Raw genomic sequence first — 24765 nt, 5'->3', positions numbered from 1 at the left:
GTCCTACACACTGACCTGAGAACAGGCCTGCTGGTACTCCTCACAGCTCCACAGAACGACGACTCAGTGCTCACTGGTTGTTTCTGCCCCATCACTGAGTTCTTAAAAATGAGTCTTATCAGCCACACACACACAGACTGCTTAGATCTCATCTGGGTGACGTTCCCCAGTCATGCTGATTAAGTAACAACATGAAGTTTGGTTCCTTCCTCAGTGAAGGAAGCTTTGGATTGTTGGGTTCTCTGTTTATAATTTGTCCGATCTTCACCTGAAATGACATGTGCTGTGAATTGGCGCTATATAAATCAAATAGAACTGAATTACTGGTTGGTTTCAGTGTGTAGTCTGATGTGCTGTGACCAAGTGAATTAAAGACGCTATAATTACTTAATCTGACAAAGACACCCATCTCAGAAGACATAAATGCCACAAAGCCTGTTCTAACAAGATTCCACCTCCAGAACAGTCAGGAAGAAACACTGCTGCAGTGAGAAAGACATGATTCCCAGGTTGTGTCACATCGACCACACATGGTTCATGGTGAGAAATGATGCCCTTCTCCACCCTCTACACTGATGCCAGTATTAGAAGCCGGAGGATGTTGAAATAATAGACAAATCTGTAACATACAGACAGCTATAGGGCTGGAAAATGTCTTTGTACTTTTCATGTAAATGTTGGACATAATTCTGGCAGCATTTCTGAGCAGAATGTATCAATAGTTTGACATTAATTCTTCTGAAACGCCGGCAGTATGAGCTGTTCACTGACCCCCTTGTTGGGGATTCCTGTGCATTCAGCCTCATGCTGAATCAGTTTGTGCTATCATGTATAATGCACTGCAGAGTGGAGAGAGGTGCAGTTAGCGCTGACCTATTTCAGAGCTTTTACTCTGACATTCTCTTTTTAAGATAAGATAAGATAAAGTAAGATAAAGTTCTTTATTTCTCCCCACTCCAGGGGAAATTTACATTGTTACAGCAGCTTTATTTACAATATATACAAGGGTGGCAAAATTTTTTAACAGAAAAAATAAAAATAAAAATAAAGTTTAAAAGTGCAGAGATGTGCAGTGCAAGAATGTCAGTGCAAATTTTATGGTTTGGGGTGGTAATGATATAGTCCAGTTTATGTTAACATCAGCCAGTGATGCTGATGTTGTAAAGTCTTATAGCAGATGGGATGAAGGACCTGTGATAGCGCTCTTTCTTGCAGGGTGGATGTCTCAGTCTGCTGCTGAAGGAGCTGCTTAAAGACCCCACAGTGTCATGCAGTGGGTGAGAGGGATTGTCCATGATGGATGTGAGCTTTGACAACATCCTCCTCTCACCCACCTCCTCTATGGAGTCCAGGGAACAGTCCAGGACAGAACCTCCTCCTGACCTTCTGTTTAGTCTCTTTCTGTCCCTTTCAGTGCTCCCTGCTCCCCAGCAGACCACTGCTTCTCTTTATTTTGATTTCTCTCACTCCATGATGTTTGTCTTGGGAACAGATATGCAATTCAAAATGGATTCCTGTCTTAAGGCTTGTATTAGACTGTGTGGAATGCTCTTTTCCTAATCCCCCCCATCCTCGTTCTCTTCTGGGGGATGTGTGTGTGTGTGTGTGTGTGTGTGTGTGTGTGTGTGTGTGTGTGTGTGTGTGTGTGTGTGTGTGTGTGTGTGTGTGTGTGTGTGTGTGTGTGTGTGTGTGTGTGTGTGTGTGTGTGTGTGTGTGTGTGTGTGTGTGTGTGTGTGTGTGTGTGTGTGTGTGTGTGTGTGTGTGTGTGTGTGTGTGTGTGTGTGTGTGTGTGTGTGTGTGTGTGTGTGTGTGTGTGTGTGTGTGTGTGTGTGTGTGTGTGTGTGTGTGTGTGTGTGTGTGTGTGTGTGTGTGTGTGTGTGTGTGTGTGTGTGTGTGTGTGTGTGTGTGTGTGTGTGTGTGTGTGTGTGTGTGTGTGTGTGTGTGTGTGTGTGTGTGTGTGTGTGTGTGTGTGTGTGTGTGTGTGTGTGTGTGTGTGTGTGTGTGTGTGTGTGTGTGTGTGTGTGTGTGTGTGTGTGTGTGTGTGTGTGTGTGTGTGTGTGTGTGTGTGTGTGTGTGTGTGTGTGTGTGTGTGTGTGTGTGTGTGTGTGTGTGTGTGTGTGTGTGTGTGTGTGTGTGTGTGTGTGTGTGTGTGTGTGTGTGTGTGTGTGTGTGTGTGTGTGTGTGTGTGTGTGTGTGTGTGTGTGTGTGTGTGTGTGTGTGTGTGTGTGTGTGTGTGTGTGTGTGTACTTGTATGATTGGCACCTCATGCCAACCAGTTCTGGGGTTTGAACTCCCCAGGGGCAGATTAGCTCTTTAGTCGCATGGGGCTGGACTGACTTACCACCAGATGGTTTATGCATAATGTGTGTGTGTAGTAGGTGTTTGCAGGTTTTGGGTGAAGTATGTCTCCTGCCCTCAGGCCTGAAGGCTGCTGCGTCCCCTCTGTTGTGAGATAACTCTATTATTTCTCAGCTCATCTGTCTTTGGATCAAATCACTGCACATTCGACAGACTTTAGACTTTTCATTGTACAGGAGAGTTAACACTGTATTGGCTCTATGAGATGGCCATGATTAGAAGACATCCCTAACATCTGTGAAACCACGAGGAGAGTTTCCTCATCACAGAGGAATCATACTGATAATTCTGTCTGCCAGTCACTGTCAGGTTCTTCATTCACTACATTTTCCCTTTGAGCTGAAATTCTGGACTTAGTCCTGTGTTTGCTATGACACAAGGAAACATGTTGGTGTCAGTTAAACTAGACTAACCAGACATTAGGGGCTGACAGACTACAAACAGATTGAAACCTGACAAACAAGTAATAATGCAGCACTTTGTGTAGAAGCCTGTCTGATGTTCTGTACTGATCCTCATACTTTCTAACCTAGTTTACAGGAAAAACTAGTGTCTTATATTTCAACTATTATGGGGAATATTTCTAATCAGAGCATGTGGTAAAAAATGGCTCGTTTATTTTTCTGTTATTTCAAAAACAAACCAACAACATTAAAAGAAGTGGTAGATGAACTTCATTTTAACTTCAAATTACAACCCATGATATACATTAACATTCTGGGCTCACTTAGAAATGTCCTTATTTTTATTATCCCTTATTAATCCCACAAGAGGAAATTCTGATTTTCACATATCTCCCCAACTGGGGGAGTCAGAGCGAAGGGTCAGCCATGGTACAGCGCCCCTGGAGCAGGAAGGGTTAAGGCTACCAGTGACCGCATCGGGGTTTGAATCACTGACGTTCTGATCAGTAATCCAGAGACTTAACCGTTGTGCCACCACTGCCTCCCATTTTGAAAGAGAAGCAGTTTTGTTTCAGTGAAGATAACATGAAATGAATGATAAATCCAGTGTAGACATTGTTAATGTGGTAAATGACTATTGTAGCTGGAAACAGCTGATTTTTAATGGAATATCTCCATAGAGGTACAGAGGAACATTTCCAGCAACCATCACTCCTGTGTTCTAATGCTACATTGTGTTAGCTAATGGTGTTGAAAGGCTCATTGATGATTAGAAAACCCTTGTGCAGTTATGTTAGCTCATGGATAAAAGTGGGAGTTTTCATGGAAAACATGGAATTGTCTGGATGATCCCAAACTTTTGAACGGTGGTGTGTACAAAAACTTCAGTGAAATGCAGTGTCAGTAAATGAGGCTGTAGCAGTGAAACCTCAGAGTGTGTTCAACTGAGGAACAGTTTGTCTGTAAATTCAACAGAAGAATAGAATGTATTGTGCCTTTTTTCAAAAGTTGCACAGTCTTGCTTTACTTCATAATAAGTTCATAATACATACTACATTCTACATGCTAATTATGCTAATTGTTTCCTTCATTTTAACAGAAGTTTTCATTTTTCACCATACTATTTATGTTAACTGTAATGCAGTTTCTTAAAAATGTATTCATACAGTTGATTCTGTTACAGTAGACTGAGTGTACCCAGTGTAACACAGTGTTATGTCACATTGTTTGGGAGATTAGAAATGGCAGCCTTATGGTAGAAACCCACCCCCACACTCCCATCTGATCGTAGTCTTCATTCATTCCGTTGTCGTGGCTTTGAGCTCTGGTGTGATGTGAGGCAGACTGAAGTATGATCTTGGCGGGGGATGACAGCATGTGGACAGGGATTAACAGCCAGCAGGTGGTCCTGTAGGTGTGCCAGAACACAGACCTGGTTCTCCTGTGGAGGGCAGAGGAACACTTGGCTGAATCTGGGAATGTGCAGTTTCCTCCACTGAGTGCAGAAAAATAGGCATATTTTCTCCATGTTGTCATCCACTTACAAGTTCCAGCAGGGTCAGTATGAATTACCTGTACAGGTTTATAACTCACTTACTGAGAAGAGAAAATATAAAGTTGGACAGAATCAGATGAAGTTTAGAGAATGTCCATGGTAATAACTGTTATGACTTATTACTACCATATCAGAAGAAACAGCAGAATCAGAGCTTTATAATTATTCATAAAGTTATGAAGACAGATCAAACTTCTGCATAATAATATCTTTGCTGTTTTTTTCACCCATTTTCACTCTCCTGCTACTTACATAACACAGAACAAAACAGGAAAGAGCAAGAGAGAGCAGTTCTCCTCCAGAGCTGCTCAGTCATTGGATGATTTCTGACGGATGAAATCTTTAAACCATTCATGGTCCTCAGCGGTGGATTTGTAGTAGGATCACAATCATGTGATCGTCAGCAGACAGCTGATGTAGTGTTCACTTGTTGCCATGGTTACAGTGACGCCATGCCGCTATCTGGCAACGATACAGAAATCTTTAATAAATCCATGGATCCAGACTATAAGCTGCATCACTGCCAAAATCTAATCACTTGGTCCTTGTGTCATTTCAGACCTTCCCTGGAAAATTCATCCAAATCCATTGGTCTGTTTTTGAGTAATGTTGCAAACAGACAGACAGACAGACAGACACAGACAGACAGACAGACCCCCATTGTCACATAACTCCACTGTGTTCCTTGGCGGACTAATAAACAGATGCCCTTACAGTTTTTAATGCTACTAGTTGTTCCACTGTGCCCCAAAGACAATCTCCTTTTTAACGTCTGCTTTGTCTCCGACACGGGGGCCGACGGTAAATCTCACTTTGTATAAAACATTTAAAAATGCAGCGATTCTAAAATTGTGGTCAGAAGACCACCTCAGGTCACTGGTGCACCAGTAGGCAGGGCTGTGGGGCCTATTAGGGACCCTTGTTTTAGGGTGGGCTGCTGTATCTGAACACTTGTGATTGCATTTACTTTGATTAAACAATAAGCACAGATATTTTTTTACATTCTAAGACATTCCAGCATCCCACCATCATGGTTTGGATATTGCCAGATTTTAGACCATCTCCCTACACAGCTGTGAAATGATATCTCTACTGCCAGCATTTTACGGTCAGCACATGATTTGAAACACTTCACAATACAGAATAGCTTTTTTACCTCAATATCAAGATTAATATAACATAAGTATGCAAGTATCATCATAGAAATAATGGAAGATCTAGATATATAAGAGCTGAAACATATACAGTAGATAGCAACATGATCCTGAAAGTAATCCAGGGTTCACATGTTCATTTAGAATCTTTGGCTCAGCCACAGATTTATTTCTACAGCCTCAATGAACATATGTGGTATTGGGGCAGATGCTGAAATATGATGTCTCACATGTCCACTAGAAATCCCTCCACTATAAAACCTCCTGCTGCAACCTGATAGATAGATAGATAGATAGATAGATAGATAGATAGATAGATAGATAGATAGATAGATAGATAGATAGATAGATAGATAGATAGACTATAGATAGATAGACTATAGATAGATAGATAGACTATAGATCGATAGATAGATAGATAGATAGACTATAGATAAACTATAGATAGATAGATAGATAGATAGACTATAGATAAACTATAGATAGATAGATAGATAGATAGATAGATAGACTATAGATAAACTATAGATAGATAGATAGATGGATGGATGATAGATAGATAGATAGATGGATGGATGGATGGATGATGGATAGATGATGGATGGATGGATGGATGGATGGATGGATGGATGGATGGATGGATGGATGGATGGATGGATGGATAGATAGATAGATAGATAGATAGATAGATAGATAGACTATAGATAAACTATAGATAGATAGATAGATAGATAGATAGATAGATGGATGGATGATAGATAGATAGATAGATGGATGATGGATAGATGATGGATGGATGGATGGATGGATGGATGGATGGATGGATGGATGGATGGATGGATGGATGGATAGATGGATAGATAGATAGATAGATAGATAGATAGATAGATAGATAGATAGATAGATAGATAGATAGATAGATAGATAGATAGATAGATAGATAGATAGCAGAATGGATAGCAGAACCTCTCAAACTTTTAAATGTCAACTACAGCCCATTTCCTACTGCTGGTGTCAGTTCAGTTTGACAAATAGATCTAAAACCATCTGCTGTCATTTTCAAGCTGTCTATATAAATGAATATTGCCTCAGATATCCCAGCATCATCTTTCATTCAGACTATTGTTTTTGTAGAGTTACGTTTTGGCTAAAACATCCATATTCCCAGCTCTTTGTTTGGAAACAGAATGTCTGTGTCCTCCTGTGAAGCAGCCTGATCTCCCTTTAAGAATCAGTCCACAGATCTTCTCCTTGGCTTTGTTTCCAGGCTGCTCTCTCCTGGGAGCCACACAGGGACTCAGCTGTGAATGTAGGCCAGATCCAGCACGTCTTTGTGCCAGAATACATACACACAACTACACACGTGTTTATAGTGTACATATACGATACGCTCTACTACACGGCCTCCATTCTAACCATCTGTCTCTCTCTGTACTCACAGATCTTCTGTGAGGAGAACCATCTAAGCTAATCAGGAGAGGTGAGGGGCGAGGCCGGCCAATCAGAGGGGAAGAGATGTTGGGGCAGGGCGGGCATGCAGCCCTGGCTCTGATGTCGTTACTGCTGCTGCTGTGGCAGGAAGCAGCACCCATCGAAGTCCCACAAGATGGTAAGTTACTGAGCATTTATCAGACCCACCTAAAGTCAGAATGCACAAGAAGATGAAAACTGGAACAGTTCAGTTTAAGGCTGATCTAGTCACCCTTCTAGAAGTCCTGAATAGTGAGGCCAGTTCCTTTATTTCTGCTGTAGACTGAAACATGTGGGTTTGATATCAAACGATGACTATGAGATCAGAGATCAATATTTCAGCTTTTTTTTTCAGGTATTTACATCTGGATCTGATACACAACTTAAAGACAGCATTATTTGTAATGGAAACACCACATTTTAGATAAATTAAAGTGAAAAAGGTTCACTGATCTGTGGGAACTAAGATCTAATCATGTCCTCTTCCTTCCTGCCATCATCATCATCATCATCCTTAGTTTACATCCATCTGGACCTGCTACCAACTACAGCAGTAATAAAGCAAGAAGCTTTTTAATGATTGAAATACCATAGTTCCCACTAATGTGAGGAGAGGAGGAGGATAAAGCTGCAGGTTAGTGTTGATCAGGCTTCAGTGAGCTGATGAGGACAGATGAAAGATGATCAGATTACACAGTGGGGTTTTTAGATCCATTGTTTTAGAGCTTCATTTGAATCTAGCAATCTTTGGAAGTATGATACTAAATCACTGGAGAAACTCCTTCAGTTCTGATCAGATTTTAGGTAGACTTAAGTAAATGTTACTTAACTTTTGATTATTAATATCAATAAATGATCAGCTATTATGCAAAGCTAGAGTTTGCTCTTTTTAAAATGAACTTGATATAAAGGATTTGTTTCAAATAGTGAAGAAAATAAACATCATTCAAAGAGTAAACTGTATGGTTCCCTTTGAAATGTGTGAACAGTGTTAAGCTATTAATAACAAGACAAAAATGCGCAGAAAATGCTTGAAATTAATACATTTTAAATATAAAGCCAGTATGATACTGGAGCTGCAGCAGTGGTCACATTAACACGGGAAAACAGACTGCTTTATGTCCATTTTTTTCATTTTGTGTCTCATTTTTGTCATTTTGTGTCTCACTCTTGTCGTTTTGTGTCTCATTTTTGTCGTTTTGTGTTTTGTTTTTGTCATTTTGTATCTTATTTTTGTCATTTTTTGTCTTCTTTTGTTGTTTTGTGTCTCGTTTTTGTTGTTTTGTGTCTCGGTAAATGGGCATCACATTGGGTAGCTTTCTGACTGGAAATGCCAGGATGATAAGTCTTCAGTGATTCCAGTGTGCTCACCCCAACATTTTACATACACAAATACACACAGTGCGTTGTGTTGTCATACCTGCCTGTCCATCATAACCAGAATAAAAGCCTGACTGGATTCTGTTGATAAATGGATTCCTGAGGGAAGTGTGAACAAAAGCACAAAGGACAAAGTCATGCCTTTCACACGTACACACGCACACATGCACAGCTGTCAGCTGTTCTATTTCTGTGCAACCCCATGGCATCATTTTTTTTTTTTATATTTCTCTTCCTGACCTTTAAATTCAGTTCTTATGAAGCTCTATTGATCTGATCTGTGCCTCCTGCCTTTCAGAGACCGTTTGGATAATTCTCTTATAACCCACTGACCTCTGCTTCATCAGTTTACCACACTGTGATAAACTGAGAGTCATAGTTTTCATTTGTTTATGAGAAATTTTTATAAATGACCATGCTCTGGTCTTTTCTGAATAAAGATATCATTTAAACCTTTAGTTAAATCAGATCTTTATTCAGAACACAGAGCATAGATTGGTGATGATTTTTCAAAGAACAATGCTTGAATATGGATCTGTGGTTATAAACATAGCTTCTAAAACACAGTGCATGTGTTCATCAGTAGCTCATTGAAGCTTTATTTATAATGTTGTGTTTGTCTGACCCAGAAGGCAGCAGTTCTGTGCTCATTAGATTTAGTTGGTAATGATCCAGCTATCAGAGCTGAGGCCCTAAAGGCTTCACAGACAGAGGAAGAGCCCCATCCCCCTCTGTTCCTTCCATCTCCTTATCTGCTGCACAGCAAACTGCACTCCTGACCTTTATTGATGGAAGTTTTCTGCACGCCCCGACAGGACACACACACATCCATGCATTCACACACACTTGCTGTCAACACGTACAGATGAGTCAGATTTTAAACCACTAAAGAAGTCTAACAGTCATCGTCAGTAGCTAACTGTATACATGTAAGACATATGTAAGCAGAACACACGCAGTAACACGATACGTATACACACGCAGTAACGCGGCACATATACACACGCAGTAACACAGTAGGTCTACACACGCAGTAACATGGTATGTATACACATGCAGTACCGCGGTACGTATACACACGCAGTAACATGGTACGTATACACACGCAGTAACGCGGTACGTATACACACGCAGTAACGCGGCACGTATGCACACGCAGTAACATGGTACATATACACATGCAGTAACATGGTACGTATACACACGCAGTAACATGATACGTATACACACGCAGTAACGCGGTACGTATACACACGCAGTAACATGATACGTATACACACGCAGTAACATGATACGTATACACACGCAGTAATGCGGTACGTATATACACGCAGTAACATGGTACATATACACACGCAGTAACATGGTACGTATACACACGCAGTAATGCGGTACGTATACACACGCAGTAACGCGGCACATATACACACGCAGTAACGCGGTACGTATACACACGCAGTAACGCGGCACGTATGCACATGCAGTAACATGGTACATATACACATGCAGTAACATGGTACGTATACACACGCAGTAACATGATACGTATACACACGCAGTAACGCGGTACGTATACATACGCAGTAACATGATACGTATACACACGCAGTAACGCGGTACGTATACACACGCAGTAACATGGTACATATACACACGCAGTAACATGGTACGTATACACACGCATTAACGCGGTACGTATACACACGCAGTAACGCAGTACGTATACACACGCAGTAACGCGGCACGTATACACACACGCAGTAACGCGGTACGTATACACACGCAGTAACGCGGTACATATACACATGCAGTAACGCGGTACGTATACACACGCAGTAACATGGTACGTATACACACGCAGTAACGCGGTACGTATACACACGCAGTAACGCGGCACGTATACACACACGCAGTAACGCGGTACGTATACACACGCAGTAACGCGGTACATATACACATGCAGTAACGCGGTACGTATACACACGCAGTAACATGGTACGTATACACACGCAGTAACATGGTACGTATACACACGCAGTAACGCGGTACATATACACATGCAGTAACGCGGTACGTATACACACGCAGTAACATGGTACGTATACACACGCAGTAACATGGTACATATACACACGCAGTAACATGGTACATATACACATGCAGTAACATGGTACGTATACACACGCAGTAACATGGTACGTATACACACGCAGTAACGCGGTACGTATACACATGCAGTAATGCGGTACATATACACACGCAGTAACGCTGCACGTATACACACGCAGTAACGCGGCACGTATACACATGCAGTAACACATGCAGTAACGCGGTACGTATACACATGCAGTAACGCGGTACGTATACACATGCAGTAACGCGGTACGTATACACACGCAGTAACATGGTACGTATACACACGCAGTAACATGGTACATATACACACGCAGTAACATGGTACATATACACATGCAGTAACATGGTACGTATACACACGCAGTAACATGGTACGTATACACACGCAGTAACGCGGTACGTATACACATGCAGTAATGCGGTACGTATACACACGCAGTAACGCTGCACGTATACACACGCAGTAACATGGTACGTATACACACGCAGTAACGCGGTACGTATACACATGCAGTAATGCGGTACATATACACACGCAGTAACGCTGCACGTATACACACGCAGTAACGCGGCACGTATACACATGCAGTAACACATGCAGTAACGCGGTACGTATACACATGCAGTAACGCGGTACGTATACACATGCAGTAACGCGGTACGTATACACACGCAGTAACATGGTACGTATACACACGCAGTAACATGGTACATATACACATGCAGTAACATGGTACGTATACACACGCAGTAACATGGTACGTATACACACGCAGTAACGCGGTACGTATACCCATGCAGTAATGCGGTACGTATACACACGCAGTAACGCTGCACGTATACACACGCAGTAACATGGTACGTATACACACGCAGTAACGCGGTACGTATACACATGCAGTAATGCGGTACATATACACACGCAGTAACGCTGCACGTATACACACGCAGTAACGCGGCACGTATACACATGCAGTAACACATGCAGTAACGCGGTACGTATACACATGCAGTAACGCGGTACGTATACACATGCAGTAACGCGGTACGTATACACACGCAGTAACATGGTACGTATACACACGCAGTAACATGGTACATATACACACGCAGTAACATGGTACATATACACATGCAGTAACATGGTACGTATACACACGCAGTAACATGGTACGTATACACACGCAGTAACGCGGTACGTATACACATGCAGTAATGCGGTACGTATACACATGCAGTAACGCTGCACGTATACACACGCAGTAACATGGTACGTATACACACGCAGTAACGCGGTACGTATACACATGCAGTAATGCGGTACATATACACACGCAGTAACGCTGCACGTATACACACGCAGTAACGCGGCACGTATACACATGCAGTAACACATGCAGTAACGCGGTACGTATACACATGCAGTAACGCGGTACGTATACACATGCAGTAACGCGGTACGTATACACACGCAGTAACATGGTACGTATACACACGCAGTAACATGGTACATATACACACGCAGTAACATGGTACATATACACATGCAGTAACATGGTACGTATACACACGCAGTAACATGGTACGTATACACACGCAGTAACGCGGTACGTATACACATGCAGTAATGCGGTACGTATACACACGCAGTAACGCTGCACGTATACACACGCAGTAACGCGGCACGTATACATATGCAGTAACACATGCAGTAACGCGGTACGTATACACATGCAGTAACGCGGTATGTATACACATGCAGTAACGCGGTACGTATACACATGCAGTAACGCGGTACGTATACACATGCAGTAACGCGGTACGTATACACACGTAGTAACGCGGTACGTATACACACGCAGTAACATGGTACGTATACACATGCAGTAACATGGTACGTATACACACGCAGTAACATGGTACGTATACACACGCAGTAACCCTCTTATTTTTCAAATAATAGTAGGCAGCTGTGACTAAGGCAGACATTTAATGTGTTTTTTAATTCCTCCACAGTTAAATTTCCTTGATTGTTACTAAAAGAAAAAAGAATCCTATAGAGAATATATGTAGCTGAGAGGAAAGCACCAGTGTTCAGTCAAAGGGAAACTTTCCGTTTTAGTCCCTGAAATAGATTCCAAATACTTTCACAAATATCAGAAACATCAGTAGATAAAAAAAGCATTGAGCCTTTAGTTAGTAGACCCAGAGTCCTTCTAAATACAGATGGACAGGTATTAATTATGCTTCTGCTTCCCTTCTGTTCTGTGATAATAAACAACAGGACAGTTTGTTCCAGTCTAAAGCTCCACTGATATGTTGTCTTCTTTTCCTCACTGCTCATCCTTTGCTGATATGGATCTTCTTACAGGTGAGTGTCCAGTCCGTTTCTGTTTCATTATAGATATAACCACTCTCATTTTGTTACCACTAATATAGATATGTTAGCTCATAGACACTGTAACCCCTTTCAGATCATTAATCTGACAGCAGCTAAACGTGTCGGCTGCATGTGTGAATGTTCATCCTGGTTACTCATCCATTAAAGTCAATCCTATTAGGTCTAGGAACTTAACTCAGACCTGGTAGCGTTTCTGTTTCACTTTCAACACAGATACACACTCCAGCAGCATTACTTTGAGTTGTTTGAAGTGATTTAGGAAAAGCTTTTTCCAGATTTCAGCTTCGATGTTAATCCAATTGCTCTACAATTATTAGACAGCAAAATGAAATGTGGATAACAGTAATAAAACTTTGCTGCAGTTTAATATCTTGTTACAACGCAGCGGTCCTCAGGTTAAGTCCTGAATGCTCAGCTTCACTGTTTAAGAACATTAGAAACTATTATTTATCCCAAATTTATATCACATTAGTCTGTTTTTGCAATAGTATGTTTTATACTGCTGCACAGTGGCTTGGTGGTTAGCACTGTCGCCTTACAGCTAGAAGATCCCCGGTTCACATCCTGGCATTCCCAGGATCTTTCTACATGGAGTCTCCATGTTCTCCTGTACATGTGTGGGTTTTCTCCAGGTTCTCCTGCTTCCTCCCACAGTCCAGAAACATGCTGAGGTTAATTGGTGATTCTAAATTGTCTGTAGGTGTGAATGTGAGTGTGATTGTTTGTCTCTATATGTAGCCCTGTGACAGACTGTTACCTGTCCAGGTGAACCTGTGATACAGTTACCTGTCCAGGTGAACCTGTGATAGACTGTTACCTGTCCAGGTGAACCTGTGATAGACTGTTACCTGTCCAGGTGTCCCCTACCTTCACCCTCAGTCAGCTGGGATAGACTCCAGCCTCCATGACCCTGATGAGGACTAAGTGGTGTGCAGATAATGGATGGATGAATGTTTCATACCTCACACTGACTAATCTAGACTGAATGACAACATTGTCTAGGTACTGCAGTGGTCTGTGTGAATACAGCCACGAGGAACGTTCACAGATAAGTGAGGTTATGAATCACAGAATGCTGTCACTTTAATGGATGGAACAACCCAGCAATCTTCCATGTTACATGTCTGAAAGGGGCTTATGTGTTCTCACAGTGGTTCTCAACTGTTCAAGGATCAGGGTACAAATTTTTCAGATGTAAACACCAGATGATGAAGACCCATTCAGTTTCCATTCATGTAACTGTCAGTAAATAGAAATCTGTTAGCTGTGAGGAGGTGATAATAACCAACAATGATAGGACAGTAACTGTTTAAACTTAAATAACTTAAATAGGGAGGAAGCACTGTCAGAAGAGTGCATGTACACGTGCATCGCAGCTGCAGTACAACTACTTCAGGTTTAATCAGATCATGAGAACCATTTTTGCAATATAACATGAACAGGCCTGGTAACAGTTTCATGCTGTAAATGATGTAGAGAAGAGTAGTAGCAGGCTAACTGACTTTAGCTTGCTCTCCTTAGTCTGTGCCACAAACAACACAAACTCTACTCAGACTGCTGTTGACCTGAGGAGTCATGGCTGGAGGTCAGAAAGTAGTCTTTTACTTTATTAAATGTTAGGACAGTACATTAGAGAAGAGGTTTGATGAGACTCAGGCAGGCAGGTGAACATTTAGTTGGGAACCACAGCAGTAGAACACTTTGATCAATATGCAGAATTATAAGACAGCACAGTAAATACTAATATGTCTCTAAAATGATTAACAGTCACATCACAGTTTGCTTCTCCCTGTCTCTCTTTGGCTTTACGTTGGACTAACAGCAAAGATCCTGCAAGACCGTAAGTGTTTCTTTTTAGCATTTCTCTGATACGTCTTCTGGAGGTATGATGCAATCTGCTGGGTGAAAAATGCACTTACAGCTGTTGGAATTAGAGGTTTCTGGGACGTAGAATGTTGTCTGATTTGAATTTTCTTAGTAGCGTGACCTCTCAGAGCTCCAGATTAAGCTTTCTACTGGTAGTACTGGTGCCACCAACTTTTCTGGTTGGTTTCACCAGCAAATAATCTGGTCGCACCACCTCCTTATTGGCACAGCTATTAACCAAGCAGATTCTGTCATAATCTCAGAAGATATGTAATAAATGTATTAAAGATCCAAACTGCATGATTATACATATGTGTGTGTGTGTGTTTGTATTGTGTGCTTTACAGTGTGTGCGTGTATTTGTACTTGTGTACAGTGTCAGCTCTGTAGGCCCAGTGGGTGAGAAAAGCAGAAGGACATAGAGATGTAGAGATGTTGGCTATGTGGTGCGTCTGTAGCGTTGAGGGAGTTTGGCTGAAGTGAGTCATTAAACATGTGAAGCAGAGAGAAGACAGCTGTGAATATGGAACTATGGTCTCTGTTTTATCTGACTGTGGAGAAGGTTTAGACTGATGAATGAGGTTGATGAGGGTCATTCAAAAAGTCAAAAGACAAAGAAACGACCAATTAGTGTAAATCCTCATAGTTTAAAGGACAAGTCCAGTCAAATACTATATTTTTGTCATTGTCAGGATGAATGAAATAAATGAGAAGACTCTATTCAACAATGAATGTATCAAAGTATCTTTGTATATTACCAGGAATACACTCTAGTTTGCTGTGACTCAATCCTACACCCAGTGTCCTGCTGCCACAAAATATTCACTGGAGTTCCAAATGCTCCATCAAACACACTGTTTCCTCCTGCAGTGAGCAACGTGTTAAAAACTACAGCGACTAGCTGTTTGAAGATTCCTCAGTCCTTTTTTAAAAAGATATAACTATTTGTTTCTGACCTGTTATTTATTTATTTATTTTTTAATTTTTAAGAGCCAACAGACTTAGTAATGTGTGCAGAGGCAGAATAGAGGAAGTACTGGGATGGACTAGACATAAAGATCAATAAGACTTGCTTCATCTTTTAAAGCTTTACAGCCTTTTTAATCCTTCTGAGGATCAGGATCATCAGTATGACAACAAATATACACCATCAGCTGCATGTTTGGTGCTCTGACCATTTGCATTATTAGTTATTAGAAGGTTGTGTACGACAAAGTTACTAACAGGCAGTGTGGAAAATACACCATGGCTTTGAGGAAGCATGCTTTGTTTTACCCTTTCATGGTGAGAACTGACAGATGCCACATTTACAAAGCACCTGGTTTACCTTTAAATACCATTATTATTAAGAGTATAAAAAGGACATGACTATTGGCTGCATCATACTTTTAAACTGACGAACACTACAGAAGTTTAAGAACACGCCAGTTTTGCCCGTTTTTATTGAAATTCAAGTAGTTCAAGTCCAATGAATAGCTTGAAACGGTCCAAAGGTAAGAGGTGAACTGCCAGAAGTTAAAAAAGGTAAGGTTACCTAAAACTGAACAATAATGTAGATATCAGAATTATACAAAAAGGCCTTTTTCAGGGAACAGAAATGTGTTAACAACTTAAAGCTGTTCTGCAGCAATGGAGGTTGATCAAGCCTTGAAAGTTGGTGCTACTAAATCCTACAGGTGTCCCAACTTTTCTAGATTCCTTCCAACCCCCTCTGTCTGCATAAAGTAGTGATGGAACACATCGTGGAACCCTCCAGAGCATTATTAGAACAGGATTGTACTGCAGAAAGTAGTGTTTTGCTATAAAATGGAGAGGAAAAGGAAACTAACAATAGAAGAGAGACAGACCATCATAACACTTATAAATGTAGGTCTTTCCTACAGAGAAACTGTGAAGAAAGTCAAGGTGTCGGTCAGTCCAGTTTTCTTCTCCATCAAAAGGCTCAGAAACTGGAGGAAACTCTGATAGGAAGAGGTCTGGAAGAACCAAAGCCACAACAGAATCAGAAGACAGTCCATAGTTTTAGTAGTCTTAGTATTAGCTTTCATTATTACCATGATGTGTGTTTGTTTGCCACGTCAGGGTTCCCTGAAAACACTGAGGAACAATCAGAAATAATGAAAGGTTGAGGAGTGATTTGAAAACCAACAAACCTGAACTAAGTGGGTTTATGTTTTAAAGTTCAGTTCAGCCTAAACTAGGCTAGTCTTTACATCTGTTTGCTTCTCCTGCTCTCATTGTTCACAAATGCTGTATATAAATACAGCTGAGACAATAAAGCTGTTCTCATTTACACACGGTTCTATTTCTGCTGTCAGACAATAGAACTAGTATTAAAACTGTCATTGAGAGCAGCACATTAAAGCCTAATGATAACTCGCAGCCACTTTAGAGCTATTTCTGCTCTGCACTGTATAATATGGAAACTTTAACAAAGCTTTGTACCTTAGAATGAGATGAATTTGGAAAGGTTCCTTACAATAACCAGCATCTGGTGAACAACTGTTTCCTAACTGCTGACCAACAGCTGAACATAATGCATATCCATTTGATGACCAGGGTCTGTCCATTAGATTTAGTCACCATAACCTCATACATCTGAACTGTGGAGACCAGGCTTGCTCTTTGATCATGACCTGATTACATAAATCATTTAATTCTTGTGTGAAACCTTGGTTAAAGGTTCAGGTTAGGGTCAGCTCAAACATAGGATCAGGAGGTTAGGGGTCAGTGTGCTGTAATGACCTTAGAAAGGATGTAAGTCAGTGTCCTCTGAAGTGATGAAAGCATGACTGTGTGCACGTGTTCATGCACTGTGCAACCTTTCTTCTCTAACCTTCTCTTTGTCTCTGTCCTTCTCCTACAGTAAAGCAGCCCCCCACAATAATCAAACAGTCAGTGAAAGATTACATTGTGGACCCCAGAGATAACATCATCATCGAGTGTGAGGCCAAAGGCAACCCAGTGCTAACGTAAGCACAACACACTCACATGCGCACGAAGCGCTCACAACACAACACTTGTCTGCTCTGTGCCACGATTTGGACTTTTAGGAAGCAGAGACACAACCAGATACTGGGCCCAAAATCTGTTCTTTCCATTTTAAAGTTTCTGAATTCTAGATTTGATTACTTGTTTCATTTAATAGCATTGCCATTTTGTTTAGTATTTAACAAAGGACTGCCCTAAAAATGATCTCTTAGGCAGAACACAGACCACACTGTGGACAGTTTTTTATCAGAACTACTATTATAGAGGAATAAGTTGCTATAAAACCTGTTGTTCTGTGGATTATCTGGGTCACTAAAACTTAAACAAGCTGCACTGTTAAAAACCACCAGTAGTATTTGGATTCTTTACTTACTATTATTACTGTTATTAGCTACCATTGGACCTTTAAAGGGCTGCTCTAATCAATAGAAAACATCAAAATACCTGAGATATACTGAAGCTCTAATGGGGCGAAGCTCCAGGACTCTACCCTCCAGTAATGCCTCTCAGAAGTTACTCTGCTTTAAACATTTGTAGTGCTGTAGTTAGCCCTCCTAAAGGCTTTAAATCAACATCCAAGTAGCAGTTACCACTGTAGAGGTGCTAGAAAGTTCAAACATCTCCACCAGAGCACTGACAGGCAGCAGATACTGTGCTGTATTACGTGCTGTGTTTTAACCTTCACATGTCCAACTCAACATCACCACGCTTTGTTCACATGACACTCCTGTACTATCGCTACTGCTATGGCTTTTGGTAAACAGGTTGTCTGCTATGTAGCATTCAGTTTGGAGAGTAGTATTCAAAATGTTGACTGATGAAGACAGCTGGAGTCTCCATCGATTAGTGAGAGGACTAGCAGCTGCTATCTTGAGTTGTATGATGACTAAATCCTGTTCTGAACAGAAGAACATTTCACATCACTGCCTCCTCCTTCACATGGCATGAACATTGCATAAGCAGTGATTTTTACAAACATGACAAATCTTCTCCAGGTGACATTTTACCAGTGTTTTCACTGGCTGGATTGTACTAGTGATGACAGTATAGTCCATGGTGTTAACAATGTGGACTCATGCAACGCTGAATAGAAACGATCGTCCAAATAATTCAGAAAATGGTCTGAGGAGCTCACACTAAGTCTGATGAGAAGCTTGAGTCTCTGCACCAGTCATGTGCAGCAAGAGGGTAATCAGAAAAGAGTCCTTAGTGACCAGTGGAGAGCTAAAAGGAATCTCTCTCCTCCTCCCTGTCCCCCCACTGTAGCAGTCATTGTCTTTATGTCCCTCCTGTGTCCTCAGTGTGTCCCTGCCCTCACACCTCTCACTTTATACCACATCTGTCTGTCCGTCCGTCCGTCCGTCCATCTGTCTGTCTGTGTCTGTCTGTCTGTATCTGTATCTGTATCTGTCTGTCTGTCTGTCTGTCTGTCTGTGTCTGTCTCACTGTATCTGTCTGTCTGTCTGTCTGTCTGTGTCTGTCTGTCTGTCTGTCTGTCTGTCTCACTGTATCTGTCTGTCTGTATCTGTCTGTTTGTCTGTCTGTATCTTTCTGTCTGTCTGTATCTGTCTGTTTGTCTGTATCTTTCTGTCTGTCTGTCTGTATCTTTCTGTCTGTCTGTCTGTCTGTGTCTGTCTGTATGGCCTCTACCAACCCTGTGAACTCAGTGTGACCCCTATCTGCCTGACCAGTGGTCTGCTGTGTTTTTTTTTGTTTCTCCTCCTCCATGTCCCTCCATCCCTCCATCACTCTGTCTGGCTGTCTGCTGCAGCTGCTCTAAACCCAATCATCTTCCTCTGTCCTCCCTCAAACCCTGTTTATGGCTGCTGTCTGGAAAACAATCTGTATATCCTGTGCTCTGTTTTCGCTCCTCTCTTTAATTTTACAGGCACAAGTATCTTACAGTAGAGTTATAGTGCGTGTAAAAGATTCTACTCTTTAAACCACACCTGTGATTTTGTTTATGAATGAAACTGGAATTGTAAGTGTTGAGAGTATTGGGATCATACGGTCAGGCAGCTCTGCCAGTTTTTGTAGTGGATGATTAAATTTAATCAGAGTGCTCATCTCTCTGCAGGCAGATGTTCATCAAAACTGTTCCACTGTCTCTATTTTCAGAGAACACCTCCTTCCCTCAGCCCCACCCACAATGACTGGAATTGGTTTAAAGAAATACAAACAAGCCAGAGCTTTTTCCCCCCCATAACAGCATTAAATCAGCATTAAAACGCATTAAATCAGCATTAAAACCACATTAAATCAGCATTAAAACAGCATTAAATCAGCATTAAAACCGCATTGAATCAGCATTAAATCAGCATTAAATCAGCATTAAAACAGCATTAAAACAGCATTAAATCAGCATTAAAACAGCATTAAAGCAGCATTAAAGCAGCATTAAATCAGCATTAAAGCAGCATTAAAGCAGCATTAAACAGCATTAAATCGGCATTAAGACAGCATTAAAACAGCATTAAATCAGCATTAATACAGCATTAATTAAGCATTAAATCAGCATTAAAGCAGCATTAAATCAGCATTAAAACAGCATTAAATCAGCATTAAAACAGCATTAAATCAACATTAAAACAGCATTAAATCAGCATTAAATCAGCATTAAAACAGCATGAAACAGCATTAAATCAGCACTAAAACAGCATTAAATCAGCATTAAATCAGCATTAAAACAGCATTAAATCTGCATTAAAACAGCATGAAATCAGCATTAAATCGGCATTAAAACGGCATTAAATCGGCATTAAATCGGCATTAAAACGGCATTAAATCGGCATTAAAACGGCATTAAATCGGCATTAAATCGGCATTAAATCGGCATTAAAACTGCATTAAATCAGCATTAAAACAGCATTAAATCAGCATTAAATCAACATTAAATCAGCATCAAAACAGCATTAAATCAGCATTAATTAACCATTAAATCAGCATTAAAACAGCATTAAATCAGCATTAAAACAGCATTAAATCAGCATTAAAACAGCATTAAATCAGCATTAAAACAGCATTAAATCAGCATTAAAACAGCATTAAATCAGCATTAAAACAGCATTAAATCAGCATTAAAACAGCATTGAATCAGCATTAAATCAGCATTAAATCAGCATTAAAACAGCATTAAATCAGCATTAAAACAGCATTAAAGCAGCATTAAAGCAGCATTAAATCAGCATTAAAGCAGCATTAAAGCGGAATAAAATAAGCATTAAACAGCATTAAATCGGCTTTAAGACAGCATTAAAACAGCATTAAATCAGCATTAATACAGCATTAATTAAGCATTAAAGCAGCATTAAAGCAGCATTAAAGCAGCATTAAATCAGCATTAAAACAGCATTAAAGCAGCATTAAATCAGCATTAAAGCAGCATTAAAGCAGCATTAAATCAGCATTAAACAGCATTAAATCGGCTTTAAGACAGCATTAAAACAGCATTAAATCAGCATTAATACAGCATTAATTAAGCATTAAATCAGCATTAAATCAGCATTAAAGCAGCATTAAATCAGCATTAAAACAGCATTAAATCAGCATTAAAACAGCATTAAATCAACATTAAAACAGCATTAAATCAGCATTAAATCAACATTGAAACAGCATTAAAACAGCATTAAATCAGCATTGAATCAGCATTAAATCAGCATTAAAACAGCATGAAATCAGCATTAAATCAGCATTAAAACGGCATTAAATCGGCATTAAATCGGCATTAAAACGGCATTAAATCGGCATTAAAACGGCATTAAATCGGCATTAAATCGGCATTAAAACTGCATTAAATCGGCATTAAAACAGCATTAAATCAGCATTAAAACGGCATTAAATCAGCATTAAATCAACATTAAATCAGCATCAAAACAGCATTAAATCACCATTAAAACAGCATTAAATCAGCATTAAAACAGCATTATCCATCCATTATCTATACACCGCTTAATCCTCACCAGGGTTGCGGGGGGGGGCTGGAGCCTATCCCAGCTGACTCGGGCGAAGGCAGGGGACACCCTAGACAGGTCGCCAGTCTGTCACAGGGCTACATATATAGACAAACAATCTCTCACACATTCACACCTACGGGCAATTTAGAATAATCAGTTAACCTCAGCATATTTTTGGACTGTGGGAGGAAGCCGGAGTACCCGGAGAAAACCCACGCATGCACAGGGAGAACATCCAAACTCCATGCAGAAAGATCCCGGGAAAGCCGGGACGCGAACCAGGGATCTTCTCGCTGCAAGGCGAAAGTGCTAACCACTACGCCACTGTGCAGCCCTTAAATCAGCATTAAAACAGCATTAAATCAGCATTAAAACAGCATTAAATCAGCATTAAAACAGCATTAAAACACCATTAAATCTGCATTAAATCAGCATTAAAACAGCATTGAATCAGCATTTAATCAGCATTAAAACAGCATTAAATCAGCATTAGAACAGCATTAAATCAGCACTGAATCATCATTAAATCAGCATTAAAACAGCATTAAATCATCATTAAATCAGCATTAAAACAGCATTAAATCAGCATGAAATCAGCATTTAAACAGCAGTAACGTGTGGTGCAGCCAGACCTTCTATTCTGCAGAATGAGCTGCTGTCTCTGCTCTGCTTTCCTTATTCTGGTAGATGGATTTACACACACAGAGGAACGTTAAAACCTAGTCATATCTACACACAGACACCTCCATCACTTAGAAGCAAGTCTGCACACACACACACACACACACACACACACACACACATAGACACAGACACACAGTGACACACACAGATACCGTGGTCTCCTGTGGTTACATCACTGGGGATATGACCAGCTCAGGACAGTGGTACATTGTTTATTTGGAGACAGACTGGCCTTACATAAGACACACACACACACACACACACACACACACACACACACATGCACACAAACCTAGAGGACCTCACAATAAGGCTCTCACAGCCACTCTGTCATGCACACACTGGTTCTCCTCTTCCAGGACAGGCTTTGTGCTCCAATAATGCACTCGGTTGACTATTCATGCTCATGAAACATTCACCGATACTATTCACTTCAGTCTCTCGCTACGCAACACACACCCTAACACACACACGGCTGTAGTCTCTAGTACCTCACCAGTGGCCTGTCGTTGCAGCTCTGCACTGTACCGCACCTCTAACAGGCCCAGTCTGGCTACAAATGACAGGAAGCATCTTCTGTAAATCCATGCTCCTCAGTAAAAATAGAGTCAGCTTATGTAAGCATGTTTAGTGTTCCACATTAATCAGGCAGTCCTCTGGAAGCATCACATGGAGCAGGATTAAGCTTCAGTAATATCACATCCTCATGCAGAGCAGGATGATTTTTGTGCTGCTGTCATGTGACCCAGCAGCGTGACAGAAGATGGAAATCAATGACAGGAACTTCCACATGCTTTGGTTGTTAAATCTATATTTAACGTGAATATTGTGCTGTTTGGGCTTCATGGACATTTGGGTGAATCTCCATTGCACCAGTTTTAGGTGTCTCTTGTCCAAATGTGAATTATACAGAGAAAGCAGCAGTAGCAGGATTTAGAACTAACTTTTAAGGCTCATTATAATCTGTGAACTGCTGCTTAGGTTTTCATGGCGAAGGAATGGGAAATTCTTCAACATTGGGAAAGATCCCAGGGTGACGATGCGGAAACGTTCAGGAACTCTGGAGATCGGCTTCCGCAGCGGAGGACGGCCAGAGGACTACGAAGGAGAATACCAGTGCTTTGCCAACAATGACCTGGGAGTGGCGTTGTCTAACAAAATCCTGCTCCGGGTCTCTAGTAAGAACCACGAGAACACATACATTGCTAATAATTATTATTTATTTACTATATCTGGATGTAATTCACACATTGAAACATAATCACAAGCTATGAAGAAAGTTATGGTTATGTTAGAAAATAGAAAACTGAACAATCAGGAACTTTTTTTATGCTTGTTCCAGAGACAGAGATAGAGCTTTAAATAATTCACATTTTGCCAACACTGACGGTCATTTGTAGAGAACAGTAAAGACTCAAAGATCAGCTCAGGACTGATAACTGTGTGACAGACTGCAGATTTGCTTTTTCTCATTTCTTACCTCCCTCCTCCTCCAGAGGCTCCTCTGTGGCCTAAGGAGGTGCTGGAGCCGGTGTCGGTGACTGAAGGCTCCCCGCTGGTCCTACCCTGTAACCCCCCACCAGGCCTGCCTCCTCCGTTCACCTTCTGGATGGACAGCAGTGAGCACTCCGTCACACCAACGTGTCTCTTTCCTTCTCTATTTGTAGAGTGTTTCATGCTCATTTTCTCTTCTCACTGTCATCGCTGTATGTGCCATTAAAAATAACAGCATCAACCATTATCTGCTGCTGTTTTATCATCTGAAGATAAAACTAGTGAGCAGCCGACAACTGATTTACATCAAGGGAGAAATAGAAGTCAATTATGAAACTGTTGGCAATCCATATTCCCTAAACACAGTTATTTAAAAGAATTTCTCCTCTTCAAACTGAGCGCTGATCAGGAGAATGAATGCATTACTCTTAGAGATTAAGTGTTTACTGGTATTGAGTTTCTCTGACCACCTCAAATGAAGTCAGTCCCTGAAGGAACCGTCTGGCTCTGGAAGGTCATTTGCTTTCCGTCCCCTGACACTGTAAAGAGCCAGAGATCTCTCAGGTAATCTGGAGACCAGCTTCATTTCTCTTGTCTCCAGCGACCTCTAAGCAGAATGCCTTTATTAGCCTTTTATCCCTCACAGCTTCTCCTTCTCAGCAGTTTGAGCGTTTTCGGGCATCCTTTCCTCTCCTTCCTTCTTTGCTCTGGTTTTTCATTGTGCAGAGTGGATTACACTAGACTACAACTATGTGTCTCTGTGTTGTCCATAGGAAGAGCAGACTTCATGTCCATCCAGGAGACAGTTTACAGCCAAGTAGAGACCAAAGGCATCTTACCTAAACAACATAACAAATCATACCACTGATGAAACAGCTAATTTAGTTCAGTATTTGGTATCACAGACTTAATAGAGTGA

General features: G+C 41.0%; 1 protein-coding gene across 32 annotated transcripts in view; it reads left to right on the top strand.

Moving 5' to 3' along the window:
- nfasca (neurofascin homolog (chicken) a) overlaps positions 1-24765 on the top strand; it is a 152394-nt gene that overhangs the window by 77888 nt on the left and 49741 nt on the right. For 31 of the 32 annotated variants that reach the window (XR_008601739.1, XM_055010804.1, XM_055010802.1 and 28 more), the window contains 5 exons: positions 6913-7080; positions 14681-14698; positions 17591-17696; positions 23334-23530; positions 23849-23971. Coding sequence is in view for 31 of the 32 variants with exons in the window: in XM_055010804.1 (XP_054866779.1) it covers positions 6987-7080; positions 14681-14698; positions 17591-17696; positions 23334-23530; positions 23849-23971 (538 nt within the window). In the remaining variant the exon portion in view is untranslated. The remainder of the gene's footprint in view (positions 1-6912; positions 7081-14680; positions 14699-17590; positions 17697-23333; positions 23531-23848; positions 23972-24765) is intronic. The other variant, XM_055010805.1, reaches the window with a different exon arrangement.

This window comes from Amphiprion ocellaris, chromosome 5, assembly GCF_022539595.1.
Source record: "Amphiprion ocellaris isolate individual 3 ecotype Okinawa chromosome 5, ASM2253959v1, whole genome shotgun sequence".
NCBI lineage: Eukaryota > Metazoa > Chordata > Actinopteri > Pomacentridae > Amphiprion > Amphiprion ocellaris.
The sequence above is the reverse complement of the archived record's forward strand: the minus strand, read 5'-3'. Positions and strand labels throughout refer to the sequence as shown.